The sequence below is a fragment of the Ovis aries genome, chromosome 2, assembly GCF_016772045.2.
Source record: "Ovis aries strain OAR_USU_Benz2616 breed Rambouillet chromosome 2, ARS-UI_Ramb_v3.0, whole genome shotgun sequence".
Taxonomy (NCBI): Eukaryota; Metazoa; Chordata; class Mammalia; order Artiodactyla; family Bovidae; genus Ovis; species Ovis aries.
In genome coordinates this window covers 190514886-190539343 of record NC_056055.1, presented here as the reverse complement: position 1 = coordinate 190539343, position 24458 = coordinate 190514886, and the positions used below count along the sequence as shown (strand labels likewise).

The window sequence follows — 24458 nt, the reverse complement described above, 5'->3', positions numbered from 1 at the left end:
TGGAGCAGGAATTCACACACATGCCTGTCCCGAACTAGGGATCCCTCTCTTAATCTCAGGATCTTCAACTCTCAAAGGAATTCATTAATTCCATGCTTTCAAAATGTCAGGCTCCCTCCATCTTTACAGCTGGTAGTTGTGCTAGCATTTTGGTAAACTGGTTTAAATTGTTTAAAGTCTTTAATATATTTTAAATAGAGGCACTGAAGTCTACCTCCACCACCATGGGGGAACATGTGTTTTTAAAACCACTGGTCAAATTACAATTCTCAAATCATTACCAGGATTTCTTACTCCTGGCTGTAGCCCAGTCCCTACAGATTCCTTCCAACATCACATAGAGCAGAGAGGAGAAGGTTCAACAACTCAAGGTCCCGAGGTGGTAGGAATATGTATTCTTATCTACTGGAGGCCTCTGGCTGGCTGAGCATAGTGATAACCATCTACCCTCTCCTTATAACTGCTTCTGAATAATGCCTGAGATGAGGCAGTAGCTTATCCTTTTCTGTTTTTTAGTAAACAGTTTGTTCTTTTATTTTCCCCATTGCTTTTGTTTATTTGGGGGTTTTATTATTGTTTGAATTTGGCTACCCAGAGCCATACGGGATCATAGTTCCCTGATGAGGGATTGAACCCATGCCCTTGGTAGTGAAAATCTGGAGCCCTGACCACTGGAAGGCCAGGGAATTCCCTAGGGCTTTTCTAAGTGGGGAGCAAGGAGAAGAAATAGGATGGTGGGGTGGGGGGAGTGGGAGTGTCACAGAGACAAATGTTGTGTGACTGTTTTAACAAATTGATTTCAATTTAAAAAACAAAATAGGTCTCTGCCCCCATTTATTTCTGCTACTTTTGTGCTTTTGAAAAGTTACATCCTCTAATGCTTGTGCTTATCAACCACTGCTTGTACTTATCATTGACTATTAATTTGGCTGGTGGGAAATCTAGATGGAGAAGAAAAGGGAATATCCCTTTGTTCTCTCACCTCCATGTTTGTGTGTTCATTGATGGAAAACAAGACAAGAAATAGAAAAAGAGAAAGAGCCATTTATACAAATGACTACCAGTATGCACTCCAGGTGTCTCACCACAGCCTCATTCAAGACATCTTCCAATAAGAAATCATCATTTCATCTCTATCTTCTAGTCTGACCTCAATGCAAAGACTTTTACCACTTATTTTAAGAGTCAATGCTACAGCCAATGCTATTAAATTATAATCACTCAAGGATTGTGATTTGTGTCCTATATTTGCCAATTATTCATGAACTTCCACTCAATCAAGAAAATGAACAGTCAGTCTTGACTTGAGTCTTGAGTCATCATCCATATCCAGAGGGTCACCCAAGGTTACCAATGTTCCCTCCAGATCTTTCTCAAGTCCTTCTCTCCTTGACTTCCACACCACACTAGTTGAGGTCCTTATCTTTGCTTCCAGTCTGGTCTCTGTCCCATATCTCATCACTTCCAAATGTGTATTTCCATGAAGAGATCACAGTGAGCCCCTGGAAATGGAAATCTATCCATACTACTTCCCCTGCCTAAAATCCAGTTGTTTCTCTTCCCTTCTCCATAGGTCCAATTTAATCTTCTCCATACAAGCCGAGAAAGAAATGGCAACCCGCTCCAGTATGCTTGCCTGGAGAATCCCATGGACAGAGGAGCCTGATGGGTTATGGTCCATGGGGTTGCAAAGAGTCAGATATGACTGAAGCAACTTAGCACATACAAGCCATGTGGGATTAATTTATTTAGTTCAAAAATATTTATTAAAGGCCTTCTGTATGTGAGACATTGCTTGACAAACTGGGGTGTCCCATGGTAATGTAAACAAGAATCCCTGTCTTCATGAAGCTTACATTCTAGAGGAGGGAGAAGGGACTTATCTATTAAATAGATAGATAATTTGTATTGATTGCTAGAAGCATTTAAGTGGTTTAGGATTGAAGTCAAGGAGCTGGGTTGCTATATTACATAAGGTGACTGGAGACGGGGTCCCTGAGTCAATTTTTGAGTGGTGTTCCAAAGGAAGTACAAGTAACAAGTAGCGATGCAGATACATGAACAACTGGATTCTAGGCAAAGCAAACTCTAGTGTATTCAAGAGCTCTGGAAAGAGCAAGGATGCATCCGAGTGGCCTGAGTAGAGTTTGAGAGGGAACCGGAATAGGTGAGTGTGGGTATATCTGTGTGTGTGTTTGTCAGTTAGGAAACTGTGGACAGGGCAGGCCATCTATAAATTATACTCGCTTTTGACTGAGTGGAGGGTCAATGATCCTAACATCCCCTCCTTGTTCAGAGTGAACTGAACTGATGCCCAGATGAGGTGGGTGCCCTCCTCCATGCTCTTGCATCACCTGTGCACACTCCTTCCGTAGCCCTTGCTGATCACTTGTGATTTCTTCCTTGCTTATCTTCGTCATTATTCCACAGTTCAGAGGTTGTCAAAACTGAACATGCAGCAGCATCACCTGCTGCCCCCTTCTTGAAAAAAAAACTTCAGATTAAGTAGATCTGGCATAGGACCCAAGAATTAGCATTTCTTACAAGGTCTCAAGAGATGCTTCTGGAAAGCGGGGTGTGCCCTGAGGACCACTATTCTAGTTCTCCAAAGACTGGGGCTGAATATGATTAGTATACATCCCCAGAACTTGGCTGCTCACTTGGCTTGGGGGCAAAATTCAGAAAACCTGTATTGAGCACACAAGGTACATTTGCCAAAATAAGAAGAAGGGAAGTAAGGTACCTGAATGGTAAGCCCTCTGCCCTCTCTGTTAATCTTCAAGTGATGCAGTCTTCTGTTGGCAAAGTTCTCTGTGTTGATGGTGAATACATGGGTTTCTTCCTTGTTTAGCTGGGAGCGAACTTGTAAGCTTCCTTGAAAGAAAAACATTAGAAATTAGAATTAAAAATAGACCTATATAGTGTAAAAAAGTAATCAGATTGCTTTTTAATTGATCATGGCTGTTTTATAGTGATCTATGCCATAACCCTTTCATCATTCACATTTTTAAAAGGCACTATATATGTCATGACTGTAGCATCTGGGTCCATATTAAAACTCCTGAGTATAGACAAAATATGCATGTGTGTGTGTGTGAGTGTGTGCATGTGTGTGAGTGTGTGCTATCAGAAACCAGAATAATTTGATTGTGAAAACTTTAATAAGATTGTCCACACTCTCTTCAGTTTCTACCACTTCCTAGAACTCCTTTTCTTTCTAATTGCTGTCTTGGAATTTCAGAATATGTAATGTGAAACAAGACTGTAAACTAATCTAAGGCAGAATAGGTGAGAGCAATCTGGAGCAGCAGGGTCAGCCAATAGAAGAAGCTCCCTACAGTTAGTCCTGATCACCATATATTTTCAACTTGGGAGCTTATTTTCTCACTAAAAAATCAATAATAGCTACCTGAGAGTGAAAGTTGCTCAGTCTTGTCTGACTCTTTGCGACCTTATAGACTGTGGCCTGCCGTACTCCTCTGTCCATGGGATTCTCCATGCAAAAATACTGGAGTGGCTAGCCATTCCCTCTCAGGGATCAAAGTCAGGTCTCCTACATTGCAGACATATTCTTTACCATCTGAGCCACCAGGGAAGCCAAAGAGGACTGAGGTGACTATATGAAAGTGAAAATGTTAGTCACTCAGTAATGTCCAACTCTTTGCGACCCCATGGATTGCAGTCCTCCAGGCTCCACTGTGTAAGGAATTCCCAAGGCAAGAATATTGGAGTGGGTTGCCATTCCCTTCCCCAGGGGATCTTCCTGACCCAGGAATCAAACCTGCATCTCCTGCACTGCATGCAGATTCTTTACCTTCTGAGCCACCAGGCACCATGTAGGAAGCCCTAATAGCTCCCTAGAAATAGCATATTTGGTGCTGAGAGGCACCTTCACCCTGGGAAAGGGGCCAGCCTTTGGTAGGGAAAGGGCCACCCTTAAAAACTAGTGGGCTATACCCTAGCAAGCTCTTTCAGGCTCTTTCTAAGAACTTGGGTTTTTAATACCATTTAAGGGACTAGATCTGATAGATAGAGTGCCTGATAAACTATGGACTGAGGTTAGTGACATTCTACAGGAGACAGGGATCAAGACCATCCCCATGGAAAAGAAATGCAAAAAAGCAAAATGGCTATCTGAGGAGGCCTTACAAATACCTGTGAAAAGAACAGAAGTGAAAAGCAAAAGAGAAAAGGAAGGATATAAGCATCTGAATGCAATGTTCCAAAGAATAGCAAGAAGAGATAAGAAAGCCTTCCTCAGGGATCAATGCAAAGAAATAGAGGAAAACAACAAAATGGGAAAGACTAGAGATCTCTTCAAGAAAATTAGAGATACCAAGGGAACATTTCCTGTAAAGATGGGCTAGATAAAGGACAGAAATGGTATGGACCTAACAGAAGCAGAAGATATTAAGAAGAGGTGGCAAGAATACACAGAAGACCTGTATAAAAATGATCTTCACGACCAAGATAATCACGATGGAGTGATCACTCATTTAGAGCCAACATCCTGGAATGTGAAGTCAAGTGGGCCTTAGAAAGCATCACTAGGAACAAAGCTAGTGGTGGTGATGGAATTCCAGTGGAGCTATTTCAAATCCTGAAAGATGATGCTGTGAAAGTGCTGCACTCAATATGCCAGCAAATTTGGAAAACTCAGCAGTGGCCACAGGACTGGAAAAGGTCAGTTTTCATTCCAATCCCAAAGAAAGGCAATGCCAAGGAATGCTCAAACTACCGCACAATTGCACTCATCTCACATGCTAGTAAAGTAATGCTCAAAATTCTCCAAGTCAGGCTTCAGCAATATGTGAACCATGAACTTCCAGATGTTCAAGCTGGTTTTATAAAAGGCAGAGGAACCAGAAACTAAATTGCCATCATCTGCTGGATCATTATAAAAGCAAGAGAGTTCCAGAAAAACATCTATTTCTGCTTTATTGACTATGCCAAAGCCTTTGATTAGGTGGATCACAATAAACTATGGAAAATTCTGAAAGATATGGAAATACCAGACCACCTGATCTGCTGCTTGAGAAACCTATATGCAGGTCAGGAAGCAACAGTTAGAACTGGACATGGAACAACAGACTGGTTCCAAACAGGAAAAGGAGTACGTCAAGGCTGTATATTGTCATCCTGCTTATTTAAATTATAGCCACAGTGCATCATGAGAAACGCTGGGCTGGAAGAAGCACACGCTGAAATCAAGATTGCTGGGAGAAATATCAATAACCTCAGATATGCAGATGACACCACCATTATGGCGGAAAGTGAAGAGTAACTAAAAGGCCTCTTGATGAAAGCAATAGGAAAGGGAAAAAGTTGGCTTAAAGCTCAACATTCAGAAAATGAAGATCATGGCATCTGATCCCATCACTTCATGGGAAATAGATGGGGAAACAGTGGAAACAGTGTCAGACTTTATTTTGGAGGGCTCCAAAATCACTGCAGATGGTGATTGCAGCCATGAAATTAAAAGACGCTTACTCCTTGGAAGAAAAGTTATAACCAACCTAGATAGCATATTGAAAAGCAGAGACATTGCTTTGCCAACAAAGGTGTCTAGTCAAGGCTATGGTTTTTCCCATGGTCATGTATGGATGTGAGAGTTGGATTGTGAAGAAAGTCAAGCGCCACAGAATTGATGCTTTTGAACTGTGGTGTTGGAGAAGACTCTTGAGAGTACCTTGGACTGCAAAGAGATCCAACCAGTCCATCCTAAAGGAGATCACCCCTGGGTGTTCTTTGGAAGGAATGATGCTGAAGCTGAAATTCCAGTACTTTGGCCACCTCATGGGAAGAGTTGACTCATTGGAAAAGACTCTGATGCTGTTAGGGATTGGGGGCAGGAAGAGAAGGGGAGGACAGAGGATGAGATGGCTGGATGGCATCACCAACTCGGTGGACATGAGTTTGCGCGAATTCCGGGAGTTGGTTATAGACAGGGAGGGCTGGCATGCTGTGATTCATGGGGTCACAAAGAGTCGGACATGACTGAGTGACTGAACTGAACTGAACTGAACTGAATGCAATGTCATATATAATATATAAATATATTCCTAATATATAATGTATAAATTTTCTATATAGTATATAAATATATCTAATAATATAACATACAAATTTTATATAATACATAACATAATATATAATTCAACCCAATAAATAAATCAGCATGTGATATTTATGCATCAGGCATGGTAGTAAGGCACACATTCCTTATAATTATTTGGGATTCTTACCAATCCACTGAGTGAGTCATTCATATACACATTCTGCACACACCTATCTATTTAAGAAATTTTTTCCATTTTATAAATCTTCACTAACACTTGCCTAGTAACCACCCATCTTTTAGATGTTAATCAACTCAACTGGGACCCTGTCAAAGTATTTTATTCTGAAGCCTCTCCAACACTCCAATTTAGGTCTAAAACACCTCCACAATTTCTTAAAGCCATGCACTTACTGATCTCAACTTCTCAGGAGGTTTTGATGCCATCAGTGCTTCCCAAAGCACCCTAAGAAGATATCCTGAGACCTCTTGCTAACTCATCTTCACACAACACCTAGGAGGATAAACTCAATAAGACTTTTCAAAAATAAGCTTGCTACCATTAAAGGCTGACTTGCAGTCTTACAGGAGGCACTGGGGTGAGATGGAAATGGTTGGGACCAGAAGTTCTTTCATCACCTCCCCCTTAGCATCATGTTAAGCTGATTGGTCAATGAGCAAAGAGACATGTGTCTCCTTTCAGCTACTCTGGTGTCACAAAGTTAATGTCACCTTCTTGGATGGCACTGCCCTGGACCCAAAAAGTTCACTGCTCTTAAGCCCTCTTTACTTAATTTATATGCTTCATCTGTCTGCTTTCATTTTCCTCCCCAGTGTCTCCCATGCATGCCTTTGCTTCCATTATGTTTAACACTATGGTAATCATTGCAAGCGTAGAGTCCCTTAGACAGGGAACTGGCTGAGGGAAGATGCTCTGAATCTAATAAACATACAAACAAACAAATAAAAAAAGGATTGTCCTTGGAAGCAACCTAAATGTCCATCAACAGAGGAACTGATAAAGACGATGTGGTACATATATAAAATGGAACTCAGCTGCTAAAAACAATGAAATAAGACCATTTGCAGCAACATGGACGGACCTAGAAATTGCCATGCTGAGTGAAGTAAGTCAGAAAGAGAAATAACTTATGACATTCCTTTGTATGTGGAATCTAAAAAGAAATTATACAAATAAACTTATTTATAAAACAGACTCACAGATATAGAGAAAGAACTTATGATTCTCAAGGAGGAAGGATGAGGGGGAAGGGATAGTTAGGGAGTTTGGGATGGACATGTACACACTGCTATATTTAAAATGGATAACCAACAAGGACCTACTGTAAAGCACACAAAACTCTGCTCAATGTTATGTGGCAACTTGGATGGGAGGGGATTTGGGGGTAGAATGGGTACATGTGTATGTATGGCTGAGTCCCTTTGCTGTTCACCTGAAACTATCACAATAATATTAATCAGTTTTACTTCAATACAAAATTTAAAAAAAAAAAAAAAAAACAGATCGCCTTAGCCAAGTGTTCACTATAATTTATCTAGGGAAATGTATCCCCTCTTACATGGTCTCATTTTTTTTTTCTGTTAGTATATGTTGACATTGCTACATTATAAACAGTATGCATTCACCTGTGTGTGTGTGGATATGGGCTGAAATAAGATATTCAAAGTATAGAAAGGAAGTGAAATTGATTTGAGTCTCAGGGCTTTTCCAAATATGCTTCTGGAATAAACATATGTATAATGGAATGATCTTTTGGTCACCAGCAAGTATGCTGTAATGTTTCATTGCATTTTATTAATATTGGAACATTCTAGCTGTATATGCTCTCACTCTTTTTAGGTCTCCAGGCAAAATTCATATCATTATTTTTAGAATTATACAAGTATTATCAATGTCATTTTAAAAGTGCTGGAGAAAAATCAATAGTCGCAAAAATGTATTCAAATACAATGATAAAGAATCTAGTTTAAATCAAAGAGGATGTAGACATATTGTGTTAAACATTCTTGCTACTTTCTGGACAGTTACTACCCCTTGGCTTCTATCATTCTTTAGTTTTTTCCATATGACTCCTCTTTCATCTAGAACTTTTTTTTGTTCCTTCCTCCATATGACCGGTGAAGGAACAGAGGTGCAGGAAGGTGAATAAATTTGAATCATTTAAAATAAGTGATTGACTCAGATTTAGAAACGAAATTGAGTTAGTTCTAAAGAGCATGATTTTCCCATGGAACACAAGGGTCCCATGTGTTCATCTCAGCCAAGAATAGGTCTTCCATTCCAACCTTCCCCATTAAGTTTATTCCTACTCAAACTCCAACATTAAGCATTCGGTTACCTCTTCCAGGAAACCTTATCTGGCTTTTCCAAGGTGCCCTCTTCTGCTCCTGTGGGTCCTGTGCTCACCTCTGTGTTGTCTGTTTACTTGCCTATTTTTTCCTTCCTTCCTTGCCTCTCTCCCTTCCTTCCTTTCATTCTTTTCTAAACTACATAAATTACTGTCTCAAATTCTGAAGGCTAGAAGTTTGCAATGTTCTCTCAAAGGATCTAGGCTAGGATTCTTCCTTGCTTCTTCTTAGCATTTGGTGGATACCTCCATTCCTTGCCTTGAAGATGCTTTATTCCAATCTCCTTTTCTTCACATGGCTCCTCTTTATGTGTATTAGATAGACAGACATTAAAAGCTACTCTAACACAGTAAAGAGTTGACTTATTGGAAAAGACTCTGATGCTGGGAGGGATCGGGGGGGGGCGGGCAGCAGGAGAAGAGGACGACAGAGGATGAGATGGCTGGGTGGCATCATGGACTCGACAGACATGAGTCTGAGTGAACTCCAGGAGTTGGTGATGGACAGGGAGGCCTGGCGTGCTGCAATTCATGGGGTTGCAAAGAGTCAAACACGTCTGAGCGACTGAACTGAACTGAACTGAATACTGTAAAAGGATAATTCTGCTCCTTTTTAGCCATTGATCTACTATTTATATTCTTCTTGACAATCACCTACTTGTAAGAATGTGAACATTATGGACTAGAAATTCAAAAATTGAAAAATCCAACTATTATCTAGTTCATCATCTTGAATTGGGCCTCAGGATAAAGATTCTCACACCTCAGTTTCTTTAAGAACAACATTTTGTTATAGTTTACTTGTTTCCACTTTGCCAGTTTTCCTATTCTAATCTGTCTTCCATACTGTCATTAGTGTGAGTATTCTAACACAGGCTTACTTGGCCATGTGATTTTACTCCAAGATTAATTTTACATGATACATTCCAAGTGTGTAGCCTGACATGCAAAGCCTTCTTCTTACCTTTTCAACTTTATCAACACATATTTTCCATAACTGAATCATATCTGAACTAACAGAATTCCTTCAAATAATGCTCTTTCTTGATTTTGTCCATTGTATTTCTTCCTCTGAAACTGCCCCTGCCTTCTTACCTGTATGCCAACACCTTCTCATTTATTAAGACCCAACTCATATGACCCAGGTCTCCACTTTCCTTCATGACAGGTATGATTTTTCCTACTTGTATTGCCACTGTGCTCATTTTTGGTAACATTCTCAATATATCAAGCTTCACTTGTCTTTCCACTTGAATTTAAGCTTCTCTCAGATGAATAGATGCTTATTCATCTTTGTGTCTTCAGAGAAGAGCACAGAGCCCACTATCTTAAGTTACCAGAAGACACTTGTTGAATAAAATATGCACTCTGTAGAATGTTATTATCATTTTGTCAAAATTATATACTAGCAGTTATTCAATATCTACTGTGTGCCAGATACAAAATTAACAAATAGTTATAATGTTATAGTTATGTCTTTAAGGGATCTGTTATCTAGCTAAAGGGGACAAAATCAAGGTCATACTTTCCTGTTTATATGTTAGCCATGCATTAAAACTTTAATTTGGTACTAAAGACTTTTTTTTCCCAAAACTTCTCAGATTAGAGAGCAAAATTTCAATGAAGTAAAATCTCTACAAATAAGTAATAATAATAAAGGCAATTATTATGACATTCATAGCGAAATGGATTCAAACCCAAGAGGACAGAACATCAATGTGTATGGTCCTTCCAATGTATCACGTTGCCTACAAAGACATGTTTGCTCCAGTAGACAAGTGAGTTGATGAATAGAGAGGTGTATGGTTGGGTAAAGGGAAAAGAGGATGATTATTTATAGACAATAGAGATACATGTTTTGTGAATTCAAATAATGAGCAGTTGTAAGAACTGAAGTAATGAGAAAGAGTCCTCAAAGAAAGGGATTTATTGAAGAAGGTAGAACTGAAATAGGTGAAAAGAAAAAGAAAAGTATTATGCTTATAAGCTATAGAGATATAAGCAGAGCAATGTGACTGATTTTTACCATGATTTGATTAGAACCAACGAGAGGCCCAGCAGTCATGTATGGATGTGAGAGTTGGACTGTGAAGAAAGCTGAGCACCGAAGAATTGATGCTTTTGAACTGTGGTGTTGGAGAAGACTCTTGAGAGTACCTTGGACTGCAAGGAAATCCAACCAGTCCATTCTAAAGGAGATCAGTCCTGGGTGTTTTTTGGAAGTAATGATGCTAAAGCTGAAACTCCAATACTTTGGCCACCTCATGTGAAGAGTTGACTCATTGAAAAAGACTCTGATGCTGGGAGGGATTGGGGGCAGGAGGAAAAGGGGACGACCGAGGATGAGATGGCTGGATGTCATCACGGACTCAATGGACCTGAGTTTGAGTGAACTCCGGGAGTTGGTGATGGACAGGGAAGTCTGGCATGCTGCAATTCATGGGGTTTCAAAGGGTTGGACACGACTCAGCAGCTGAAATGAACTGAACTGAACTGAAGCAGAGGCCAATGTGGCTGATAAGCATCTTGATGGACAGTCGCCCAACTGCTCTTCACATTTTGAAATATAGAAATGCTAAGACCCTGAAACATGAGTATAGCTTGGAAGAGGGTGGTAACAAAGAGAGAAGTCACAAGGAGGAGCCTTGTACTAAAAGGGCAAACAATTTGAGCTTCTTGTAAAGAAAGATCCCATAAGGCGCTAAACACATATCTGACTGGGCTGATATACACAAAGTGATAATTTAAGAAAACTAGCCTGGGTACCCTGTGTCTAGGTCAGATCTAAAATGGAAGATGGAGGGCTCCCCTGGTGGCTCAGTGGTAAAAAATCCACCTGCCAATGCAGGAGACTCGGATTCAATCCCTCATGCCAGAGGATCCTATGTGCCGCAGAGCACCTAAGCCCGTTCTTCACAATTACTGAGCTAGTGCTCTAGAGCCTGGGAGTTGAAACTACTGAAGTTTGCATGCCTAGAGCCTGTGCTCCACAGCAAGAGAAGCCACAGCAATGAGAAGCCTGCACACCACACCTAGAAAGTAGCCCCCAGTAGCCATAACTAGAGAAAAGCCCGCATAGGAACAAAGACTCAACATAGCCAAAAATTAAATAAATAAATAAGAATAGAATGCAAACTAGTACAGCAACTATGGAGAACAGTGTGGAGATTCCTAAAAAAAACTGCAAATAGAACTGCCTTCAGTTCAGTTCAGGTTCAGTTCAGTCGCTCAGTCGTGTCCGACTGTTGAAACCTCATGAATCGCAGCACGCCAGGCCTCCCTGTCCATCACCAACTCCCAGAGTTCACTCAGACTCACCTCCATTGAATCTGTGATGCCATCCAGCCATCTCATCCTCTGTCATCCCCTTCTCCTCCTGCCCCTAATCCCTCCCAGCATCAGAGTCTTTTCCAATGAGTCAGCTCTCCGCATGAGGTGGCCAAAGTATTGGAGTTTCAGCTTTAGCATCATTCCTTCCAAAGTAATCCCAGGGCTGATCTCCTTCAGAATGGACTGGTTGGATCTCCTTGCAGTCCAAGGGACTCTCAAGAGTCTTCTCCAATACTACAGTTCAAACGCATCAGTTCTTTGGTGCTCAGTCTTCACAGTCCAACACTCACATCCATACATGACTACTGGAAAAATCATAGCCTTGACTAGACAGACCTTAGTTGGCAAAGTAATGTCTCTGCTTTTGAATATGCTATCTAGGTTGGTTATAACTTTTCTTCCAAGGAGTAAGCGTCTTTTAATTTCATGGCTGCAGTCACTATCTGCGGTGATTTTGGAGCCCCCCAAAAATAAAGTCTGACGCTGTTTCCACTGTTTCCCCATCTATTTCCCATGAAGTGATGGGACCAGATGCCATGATCTTCATTTTCTGAATGTTGAGCTTTAAGCCAACTTTTTCACTCTTCTCTTTCACTTTCATCAAGAGGCTTTTTAGTTCCTCTTCACTTTCTGCCATAAGGGTGGTGTCATCTGCATATCTGAAGTTATTGATATTTCTCCAAGCAATCTTGATTCCAGCTTGTGTTTCTTTCAGTCCATCATTTCTCATGATGTACTCTGCATATAACTTAAATACAGCAGGGTGACAATATACAGCCTTGACGTACTCCTTTTCCTATTTGGAACCAGTCTGTTGTTCCATGTCCAGTTCTAACTCTTGCTTCCTGACCTGTAAACAGATTTCTCAAGAACTGCCTTATGACCCAGCAATCTCACTTCTGGGCTTACACACCGAGGAAACCATAATTGAAAGAGATATGTGTACCCCAATGTTCATTGTAGCACTGTTTATAATAGCCAGGACATGGAAGCAACCTAGATGTCCATCAGCAGATGAATGGATAAGAAAGCTGTGGTACATATACACAATAGAGTATTACTCAGCCATTAAAAAGAATACATTTGAATCAGTTCTAATGAGGTAGATGAGACTGGAGCCAATTATACAGAGTGAAGTAAGCCAGAAAGAAAAATACCAGTACACTGTACTAACACATATATATGGAATTTAGAAAGATGGTAATGATAACCCTGTATGCGAGACAGCAAAAGAGACACAGATGTATAGAACAGACTTTTGGACTATGTGGGAGAGGGAGAGGGTGGGATGATTTGGAAGAATGCCATTGAAACATGTATACTATCATGTAAGAAACAAATCACCATCTAGGTTTGATACAGGATACAGGATGCTTGGGGCTGGTGGCCTGGGATGACCCAGAGAGAGGATATGGGGAGGGTAGTGGGAGGGGGGTTCAGAGGTCGGAACTCATGTACACCTGTGGTGGATTCATTTCAATGTATGGCAAAACCAATACAGTATTGTAAAGTAAAAATAAATAAATACATAAATAATAAATTTTAAAAAAGAAAAAGAAGAGAAGAGAAGATGAAACTACCAGTTCTCACAAACATCAAAACAAAAACTACTGAAGATGCTAGACCACTGCTATGGAACAGGAATCCCTATTAACACTGCTGTTAATATCACACATCATTTTTTTGCTTTATCATTTCACTTTGAAAGAAGGAGCTCTTCTAAATGTTGACTGCTGTCCAATCCTTAGCAGCCCATATCAACTACAGACATATGCACCTCTCTATGCAGCTTTTAGTGTCTACTAACCAGGCCACCCTCAAAAATTAGCTTCTCTTTTATCTTCACTTCCCTACTTAGTGGTAGGTAAGGCAATTATTTCAGTTCAGTTCAGTCACTCAGTTGTGTCCGACTCTTTGTGACTTTATGGACTACAGCACACCAGGCTTCCCTGTCAATTACCGACTCCCAGAGCTTACTCAAACTCATGTCCATTGAGTCGGTGATGCCATCCAACCATCTCATCCTCTGTTGTCCCCTTCCCCTCCTGTCTTCAATCTTTTCCAGCATCAGGGTCTTTTCTAAAGAGTCTGTTTCTTTGCATCAGGTAGCCAAAGTATTAGAGCTTCAGCTTCAGTATCAGTCCTTCCAATGAATATTCAGGACTGATTTCCTTTAGGATGGACCTGTTTAATTTCCTTTAGCAAGGGACTCTCAAGAGTCTTCTCCAACATCACAGTTCAAAAGTGTCAATTCTTTGGCACTCAGCTTTCTTTATAGTCCAACTCTTACATCCATACATGGCTACTGGAGAAAAGCTTTGACTAGATGGACCTTTACTGGCAAAGTAATGTCTCTGCTTTTTAATATGCTGTCTAGGTTGGTCATAGCTTTTCTCCCAAGGAGAAAGCATCTTTTAATTCCATGGCTGCAGTCACCATCTGCAGTGATTCTGGAGCCCCCAAACGAACAAACAAACAAATGTATTTCACTATTTCCGTTGTTTCCCCATCTATTTGCCCATGAAGTGATAGGATTAGATGCCATGATCTTAATTTTCTGAATGTTGAGTTTTAAGCCAACTTTTTCACTCTCCCCTTTCACTTTCATCAAGAGGCATTTTAGTTCTTCTTCACTTTCTGCCATAAGGGTGGTGTCATCTGCATATCTGAGGTTATTGATATTTCTCTCAGTAATCTTGATTCCAGCTTGTGTTTCATCCAGCCTAATGGATTTCACATGATATACTCTGCATATAAGTTAAATAAGCAGACTGACAATATACAGCCTTAATATACTCCTTTCCCAATTTGGAACCAGTCTGTTTTTCTGTGTCCAGTTCTAACTGTTGCTTCTTGAGCTGCTTACAGGTATCTTAGGAGGTAGGTCAGGTGGTCTGGTATTCTCACCTCTTTCAGAATTTTCCACAGTTTGTTGTGATCCACACAGTCTAAGGCCTTGACGTAGTCAAAAAAGCAGAAGTACATATTTTTCTGGAACTCTTGCTTTTTTGATGATCCAGCAAATGTTGGCAATTTGATCTCTGGTTCCTCTGCCTTTTCTAAAACCAGCTTGAACATCTGGAAGTTCACTGTTCATGTACTATTGAAGCTTGGCTTGGAGAATTTTGAGCATTACTTTGCTAGCATGTGAGATGAGGGCAACTGTGCAGTAGTTTGACCATTCTTTGGCATTTCCTTTATTTGGGATTGGAATGAAAACTGACCTTTTCCAGTCCTGTGTCCACTGCTGAGTTTTCCAAATTTGCTGGCATATTGAGTGCAGCACTTTCACAGCATCATCTTTTAGGATTTGAAATATCTCAACTGGAATTCTATGACCTCCACTAGTTTTGTTCATAGTGATGCTCCTAAGGCCCATTTGACTTCGCTTTCCAGGATGTCTGGCTCTATGCGGCACTTATTTACTTAGTGGTAAATAAGAAGGACTCTAGGAGTCCTTATTTCATTTATTTCCTCTATGAGCTACATATGCCACACATATAAGTCATTAGCAGCTCCCTGGTCCCTATAAAGTAAATCCTATGTCTCTGTACGTCTTTCCAGCTTAACCATCATGCCCTCATCATTCCATCATCATCTCTCACCAGGACTATTGCAATGCATCTGAACTAACTTCTCAGATTCCAATCTTAGCTCTTTTCCCTCACACTCATACATTCTTTATTGGGCAGTCAGAATAAGCTTTCTGAAATATTTATCTGATGTTGCTACTTAAAATGTTTTAATGATACCCCAATGTATTTAGAATAAAATCCAAATTCTTTCTCGTAGATCCTATATAACCTTATTTCATTCTAAATTTTTCCTCATTCACTAAATTCCAGCTACTGCATACCCACATTATGCTCCCATAATGTGCCGAGTCCACTCCTGTCTTAGAGTCTTTACATCTGCTTTCTCTACAACCTGGAATGTTCCTCTTACAGATATCTTCCAGGAATCCCCTCCTCATTCATGGGTAAATCCATGCAATGATGCCTTCTGTAGCCATGTACTCTTAACTCAATACCTCCATCTATGAGTGTTTTCCAAATTGCTAGTCATGATTGATTAGTACGTCATAGAATGAATAACAGAATTCAGTATCTGAATTCAGTATCAGAATTCAGTACCCTCTCTAATTCCAATTACAAGCATTTCACTCTCTGAATACAATATTCTCCCTTTCATTTTCCCTTCGTCTAATCCCCAGATTCCCATAATCTTTTGTTGTTTTTGTTGTTTAATTGTACTTGGTTTACATGCTATTTAGTTTTAGGCATACACAAAGATTTAGTTCATACATATATCGATTATATGTGTGTGTGTATTCACTCTTCTTCAGATTCTTTTCCCTTGTATATTATTACAAGATATTGAGTGTGGTATCCAGTAAGTACTTTTTTGTTTATTTTATATAAAATAGGGTGTATATGTTAATCGCACTCCTAATTTATCCCTCCTGCCTTCCCCTTTGGTAATCATAAGATGCTTTTCTCTGTCTGTGAGTCTATATGTTTTGTAAATAAGTTCATTTGTGTCATATTTTAGATTCCATACATAAGTTATATCAAATGGTATTTGTCTTTTTCTGTCTTACTTCACTTTTAGTATGATAATCTCTAGGTCCATCCATGTTGCTGCAAATGGCATTATTTCATTCTTTGCTATGGTTGAATAATACTTCATTGTAGTATGTACCATATATTCTTTATCCATTCATCTGTTGATGGACTCTTAGGTTGCCTCTAGGTCTTGGCTATAGTAAACAGTGCTGTAATTGAATTCATGTATCTTCCCAAATTATAGTTTTCTCCAGATGTATGCCCAGGAGTGGAATCACTTGATTATATTGTAACATATTTTAAAAAATGGGCAGAAGATCTAAACAGACATCTCTGAATAAGAATACAGATGGCCAACAGGCCATCATTAATAATTAATAATTAGAAAAAACATCATTAATAATGATGTTTAATATCATTAATAATTAGAGAAAATGCAAATCAAAACCACAATGATGTCCATTCACACCAGTCAGAGTGGCCATTATCAAAAAATCTACAAATAAATACTGGAGATGATGTGGAAAGAAGGAAATCCTCTTGCACTGTTGTTGGAATGTAAATTGGTACAGCCAGTCTGGAGAACAGTAAGGAGTTTCCTTAAGAAACTAAAAAGAGTGCTATCATATACCCCACAGTCCTTATATAAGGATTAATCTCACCAAGTACTCAGTGTTTCTCAACCCCTTCATGTCCTCTCTTCTCTCCTTAGCCGACCCAAATTGTTGGTCCATAAATATGACTAAGCTGAGAGAAGCTACCCTACGTCCAAGGTCAGGGAAGTGGCTGTGCTTTCCTGGAGCAGCTGTGAAGAGACACCCCACGTCCAAGGTAAGAGAAACACAAGTAAGACGGTAGGCGCAGAGAGGGGGCATCAGATGGCAGACAGATTAAAACCACAATCACAGACAATTAGCCAATTTGATCACATAGACCACAGCTTGTCTAACTCAATGAACTAAGCCATGCCATGTGGGGCCACCCAAGATGGACGGGTCATGGTGGAGAGTTCTGACAGAACGTGGTCCACTGGAGAAGGGAATGGCAAACCACTTCAGTATTTTTGCCTTGAGAACCCCATTAATAGCATGAAAAGGCAAAAAGATAGGACACTGAAAGATGAACTCTCCAGGTCAGTAGGTGCCCAATATGCTACTGGAGATCAGTGGAGAAATAACTCCAGAAAGAATGAAGGGAAGGAGCCAAAGCAAAAACAACAACCAGCTGTGGATATGACTGGTGGTAGAAGCAAGGTCCGATGCTTTAAAAAGCAATATTTCATAAGAACCTGGAATGTCAGGTCCATGAATCAAGGCAAATTGGAAGTGGTCAAACAGGAGATGACAAGAGTGAATGTTGATATTCTAGGACTCAGCGAACTAAGTTGGACTGGAATGGGTGAATTTACTCAGATGACCATTATGTCTACTGCAGTGGGCAGGAATCCCTTAGAAGAAATGGAGTAGTCAACATACTCAACAAAAGAGTCTGAAATGCAGTAGTTTGATGCAACCTCAAAAATGACATAATGATCTCTGTTTGTTTCCAAAGCAAACCATTCATTATCACGGTAATCCAAGTCTATGCCCTGACCAGTAATGTTCAAGAAGCTGAAGTTGAACAATTCCATGAAGGCCTATGAGACATTTTAGAACTAACACCCAAAATAGATGTCCTTTTTTTTTTTTTATAGGGGCTGCTGCTGATAAATCACGTCAGTCATGTCTGACTCTGTGCAACCTCATAGACAGAAGCCCACCAGGCTCCCAACCTGGGATTCTCCAGGCATGAATACTGGAGTGGGTTGCCATTTCTTTATCCTCATTATAGGGGACTGAAATGCAAAAGTAGAAAGTCAAGAAATACCCGGAATAACAGGCAAATTTGGCCTTGGATTAAGGAATGAAGCAGGGCAAAGGCTAATAGAGTTCTGCCAAGAGAATGCACTGGTCATAGTAAACACCCTTTTCCAACAACACAAGAGAAGACTCTACACATGGATATCACCAGATGGCCAACACTGAAATCAGATTGATTATATTATTTGCAGCCAAAGATGGAGAAGCTCTATACAGTCAGCAAAAACAAGACTGTGAGCTGACTGTGGCTCAGATCATGAATTTCTTATTGTGAAATTCAGACTGAAATTGAAGAAAGTGGGGAAAACCACTAAACCATTCAGGTATGACCTAAAACAAATCCCTTATGATTACACAGTGAAAGTGAGAAATAGGTTTAAGGGACTAGATCTGTTAGACAGAGTGCCTGATGAACTATGGACAGAGGTTCGTGACATTGTACAGGAGACAGGGATCAAGACCATCCCCATGGAAAATAAATGCAAAAAAGCAAAATGGCTGTCTGGGGAGGCCTTACAAATAGCTATGAAAAGAAGAGAAGTGAAAAGCAAAGGATAAAAAGAAAGATATATCCATTTGAATGCAGAGCTCCAAAGAATAGCAAGGAGAGATATGAAAGATTTCCTCAGTGATCAATGAGAAGAAATAAAGGATAACATTAAAATCAGAAAAACTAGAGATCTCTTCAAGAAAATTAGAGGTACCAAGGGAATATTTCATGTAAAGATGGGCACAATAAAGGATAGAAACAGTATGGACTTTACAGAAGCAGACAATATTAAGAAGAGGTGGGAAGAATTCACAGAAACTGTACAACAAAGGTCTTCAAGATCTAGATAATCATGATGGTGTGATCAGTCATGTAGAGCCAGACATCCTGGAATCTGAAGTCAAGTGGGCCGTAGGAAGTATCGCTATGAACAAAGCCAGCGGAGGTGATGGAATTCCAGTGGAGCTATTTCAAATCCTAAAAGATGATGCTGTGAAAGTGCTGCAGTCAAAATGCCAGCAAATTTGGAAAACTCAGCAGTGGCCACAGGACTGGAAAAGGTCAGTTTTCATTCCAGTTCCAAAGAAAGGCAATGCCAAGGAATGCTCAAACTATCGCACAATTGCACTCATCTCACACTCTAGTAAAGTAACACTCAAAATTATCCAAGTCAGGTTTCAGCAATATGTGAACCGTGAACTTCCTGATGTTCAAGCTGGTTTTAGAAAAGGCAGAGGAACTAGAAATCAAATTGCTAACATTCGCTGGATCATCAACAAAGCAAGAGAGTTCCTGAAAAACATCTATTTCTGCTTTATTGACTATGCCAAAGCCTTTGACTGTGTGTATCACAATAAACTGTGAAAAATTCTGAAAGAGATGGGAATAGCACATCACCTGATCTGCCTCTTGACAAACTTGCATGCAGGTCAGGAAGCAACAGTTAGAACTGGACATGGAACAGCAGACTGTTTCCAAATAGGAAAAGAAATAAGTCAAGGCTGTATATTGTCACCCTACTTATTTATCTCATATGCATAGTACATCATGAGAAATGCTGGGCTGGAAGAAGCACAAGCTGAAATCAAGATTGCCGGGAGAAATATCAATAACCTCAGATATGCAGATGACACCACCCTTTTGGCAGAATGTGAAGAAGAACTAAAGAGCCTCTTGATGAAAGTGAAAAGTTGGCTTAAAGCTCAACATTCAGAAAACCAAGATCATGGCATCTGGCCCCAACACTTCATGGGAAATGGATGGGAAAACAGTGTGAATAGTGACTGAGTTTATTTTTCTGGATTTTAAAATCACTGCACATGGTGATTGCAGCCATGAAATTAAAAGACGCTTACTCCTTGGAAGGAAAATTATGACCAACCTAGACAGCATATTAAAAGTTCAGAGACGTTACTTTGTCAACAAAGGTTTGTTTAGTCAAGGCTATGGTTTTTCCAGTGGTCATGTATGGCTGTGATAGCTGGACTGTAAAGAAATCTGAGCACTGAAGAATTTTTGCTTTTGAACTGTGGTGTTGGAGAAGACTCTTGAGAGTCCCTTGGACTGCAAGGAGATCCACCCAGTCCATCCTAAAGGAGATCAGTCCTGGGTGTTCATTGGAAGGACTGATGTTGAAGCTGAAACACCAAAATTTTGGCCACCTGATAGGAAGAGCTGACTCATTTGAAAAGACCCTGATGCTGGGAAAGATTGAAGGTAGGAGGGGAAGGCGAAAACAGAGGATGAGGTGGTTAGATGGCATCATTGACTCAATGGACATGAGTTTGGGTAAACTCCGGGAGTTGGTGATGGAGAGGGAGGCATGGTGTGCTGAGGTTCATGGGGCTGCAAAGTCAGACACGACTGAGCAACTGAACTGTACTGAACTGAACTGAACCATGACTCTCCTCTCCTATAGACTCTCAACTCCCTTGGTCTACTCTTACTTCATTGAGAAGGTATTTGTTTGGCAGAACAATAACTGCTAAAATCCAAACTTCACCCTATCTTTGCAAGGTTCAGCTGGTAGAAAAATATATAAACCCTGCAAATTGCTTATGAGCCACTTTAAATTATTCATGACCAACTTCAAGTGGGGCTTTCTTGTGTTCTCTCAGCCTCATTGTATTTCCTATGTCCATTCACCTACTGACTCAGAGAGCTACTTAACGGCATTTAGTCTTTGCTCAAATCTCCATCTTACCTTCTCCTTCTCCCATCTCAGTTAATAACCTTGACTCCTGCTTCTCTAAGAAAATTGAATCAATCAGAAGAAAACTCCCTGAAACTTCTGCCACCATATTGACTAACAAATCAGTTTCTGAGCCTGTGTGGTTTCCCTACCTTTATAACTTAGATGAATTGTCCGTGCTTTTACCTAAACGCATCCTTGCTTCACATTCTCCTGATGTCTTGAACTCCTGTCTCAAGACATCACTCAAGCAATATCCCCTTTCTTTACCATTTTTCTTCCTCTTTATGACATCATTCCCATTAGCTTTTTTTTTTCTAGATTTCAATGGAATAAAAGAAAACCTCTGCAACTTTCTCAACTTTAGTCATGGCCACATTTCTTTGGTCTTCTGGCTTACCAGGAAACTCCTGTTAGGCATCATGTTGTACTTTCTGAATCCAATTCCTTTCTTCCATTTCCTCTTAAACTTCATCCAGTAAGATTTTACCCCAGAGTCTCCACGAAAATTTCTGTTGCCCAAATCATCAATAACTTTCATGTTGTTAAATCTAATTTTCCATTCAAGATCTCCAGTTTATTCTCACTAGCATTTTATCCAATCACTTTCTTCTCTTCTATAAAACTATTTGCTTGGCTTCCAGGACATGACTGTCTCCTAGTCATCTCCCACTTCACTGGCTCCTCCTTCTTCCTCCCCATTTCTGAATCCTTATTTTCTCCTTGACCTCTTAGTGTTGAAGTTTCAAGGCTCAGCCTGCGGACTTCTCTTCTCTATCAATACTCACTGCCTTGATAATTTTGTCTAGCATTATGGTTCCAAATGCCATTTTTGTGGTTTCTTATGACTGTTGTAGCAGAGAGTTCTAGATGCTAGAAATCTGAAACCTAAGTATCCTCAGGTCCATATTTCCGCCAAATACTCTAGGGGACAGTCCTCTGTTTCCTGTGAGCTTCTGGTAGCTCTCGGCACTCCTCTGTGTTCCTTGACTTGTAGCTGCATCATTCCTACAGTTGTCTCTATTGTTGTTATGTGGCCTTATTCCCTTCGTGTGTCCCTTTATGTGTCTCTGTGTCTCTATATCCTTATCTCCCTCTTCTTTTAAGGACATTGGAGATTGGATTTAGGTCCCATTCTAATACAGCATGACTTCACTTTAATCTTGTTTCCAATAAAGTTCACATTCTGATGCTCCAGCTAGACATCAATTGGCGGGGGTTGGGGGGTGGAAATCTACTGAAGCCAGTATAGTATCTAACTACAGGCCAATTTCCAAATTCATATCTCCAGCTTGGTCATCTGCCCTCAACTTCAGACTCTTCTAATCAATTATCTCTCTTCTTGTTTGGCTAATAGGCGCCTCAAATTTAATACACTCAAGACTGAACTCATGATCTATTCTAAATCTGCTTCTTCTATGACTCTTCCTTACTTAAACACTGACAATCCTATAAATTCAGGTGCTGAGGAAAAAAAAAAATCTTGGGTCCTCTCTGGTGTCTTATATCTTATGTCCAACAGGGAATGACAAAGTTTGATCCTCCATCCTCCAAAATATATCTGAGTCTAACCACTTTTTTCATTCCTCACCAATTCCTCTATTGCTAATCCTCACCCCAGTCAGCCAGTATTTCTCATCCAGACTAATTCAATACCCTCCTAACTACTCTTCTTCTCTTCTAACCCCCTGTATACTGTTCTCCACAGAGCCTCTAGAGAAATCCTGTTAATGTATAAATCAGCCTAACCACTCCTCTGCTTGTTCAGTGGGCCCTCATCTTTCCCAGTTTAGTTTAGTAGACATCTTTTTTTCCCCCCTTTATTGAAGTATAGTTGATTTACAACATTGTTTTAATTTCAGGTGTACAGCAAAGCAATTAGTATGTATATATGCATGTGTGTTAGTCACTCAGTCATGTCCAGATCTTTGCAACCCCATGGACCGTAGCCCACCAGGCTCCTCTGTTCATGAAATTCTCCTGGCACAAATACTGGAGTGGGTTGCCATGCTCTTCTCCAAGGTATATATGCATATATACCTGATGCTCTCTAATCATCTCTATTATAACATAATTAAATATTATTACAAAATATTGAATATTTAATGTAGTTCCCTATGCTATACAGTAGATCCATATTGTTTATTTATATATAGTCCTGTGTATATACTAATCCGTAACTCCTAGTTTATCCCTTCCCACTTTAGTAACCAAGGTTTGTATCTTTTTTTTTTTTTTAAGTTTACACATAAAAGTGATATCATACCTTCTTTGTATTTCTCTGTCTGGCTTATTTCACCTTGTATGATAATCTCTAGATCCATCCATGTTGCTATAAATATCATTATTTCATCTGTTTATGGTTAATACTCTACTGTATATACGCACTATATTTTCTTCCTCTATTCATTTGTTGATGAACATTTAGGTTGCTTTTATGTCTTGGCTATTGTAAATAATGCTGCTATAAACATAGGGGTGCATGTATCTTCAAATTAGAATTTTTATCTTTCCCATATATATGCCCAGATAGAAGGCAAGTTCCTTGCTGTTATTATAAGGCCCTAAGGCCTCATATTTGTTTTTCCAGTAGTCATGTATGGATGTGAGTATTGGATCATAAAGAAGGTTGAGTGCCAAAGAATTGATGCTTTCAAACTATGAGGCTGGAGATGATTTTGGAGAGTCCCTTGGACTGAAAGGAGATCAAACCAGTCAATCTTAAAAGAAATCAACCCTGAATATTTATTGGAAGGACTATTGCTGAAGCTGAAGCTTCAATACTTTAGCCACTGGATGCAAAGAGCAGGCTCATTAGAAAAGACCCTGATGCTGGGAAAGATTGAGGGCAGGAGGAGTAGAGGGCAATAGAGGATGAGGATGAGATGATTAGAGAGCATCACCAACTCAATGGATATGAATTTGAGCAAAATGTGGGAGATAGTGGAAAACAGTGGAGCCAGGTGTGCTACAGTCCATGCAGTCACAAAGAGCCAGACATGACTTAGTGACTGAACAATAACAAGGCCTTATATTACCTCTCTCTCCTCATCAGCTACTACATTCCTCCTTGTCTCTGGATCTAGCCACAATGCTTTCCTTACCAGTTCCTAGAGAACATGCACACCTCTGTTTCAGGACTTTGCATTCCCTGTTTTCTCTGGAATGATTTTCTCAGGGTATTCACAGGGCTCCTCTGCCCCACTGCCAATTCCTTCATGTCTTTGCTCAAATAGAACTGGTTTCAAGAGCTCTTCTCTGATGACCATGTCAAAACCTCCAAGATCCTTACCCCACTTAAACATAGCTTTAATTCTTTTACTTTGCTCTTTTTTCCTAATAGAGCGTATCGTCTTAGAATATTTTGCTTCTTGTTATATGCATTATTTACTATCTATAGCTTTCCATCAGAATGAACAAGTGTGTGTGTGTGTGTGTGTGTGTGTGTGTGTGTGTGTGTGTTCAGTTGCTCAGTTGTGTCTGAATCTTTGCCACCCCATAGACTGTAGCCTGCCAAGCTCCTCTGTCCATGGAATTTTCCAGACAAGAATACTAGAGTTGGTTGATATTTCCTACTCCAGGGGATCGTCTCAACC

General features: G+C 40.0%; 1 protein-coding gene across 1 annotated transcript in view; it reads right to left on the bottom strand.

The window, feature by feature from the left end:
* Positions 1-24458, bottom strand: part of CNTNAP5 (contactin associated protein family member 5) — a 1086429-nt gene that overhangs the window by 73565 nt on the left and 988406 nt on the right. Inside the window, exon 20 of the mRNA XM_012140581.5 lies at positions 2744-2874. Coding sequence (XP_011995971.2) covers positions 2744-2874 — 131 coding nt within the window. The remainder of the gene's footprint in view (positions 1-2743; positions 2875-24458) is intronic.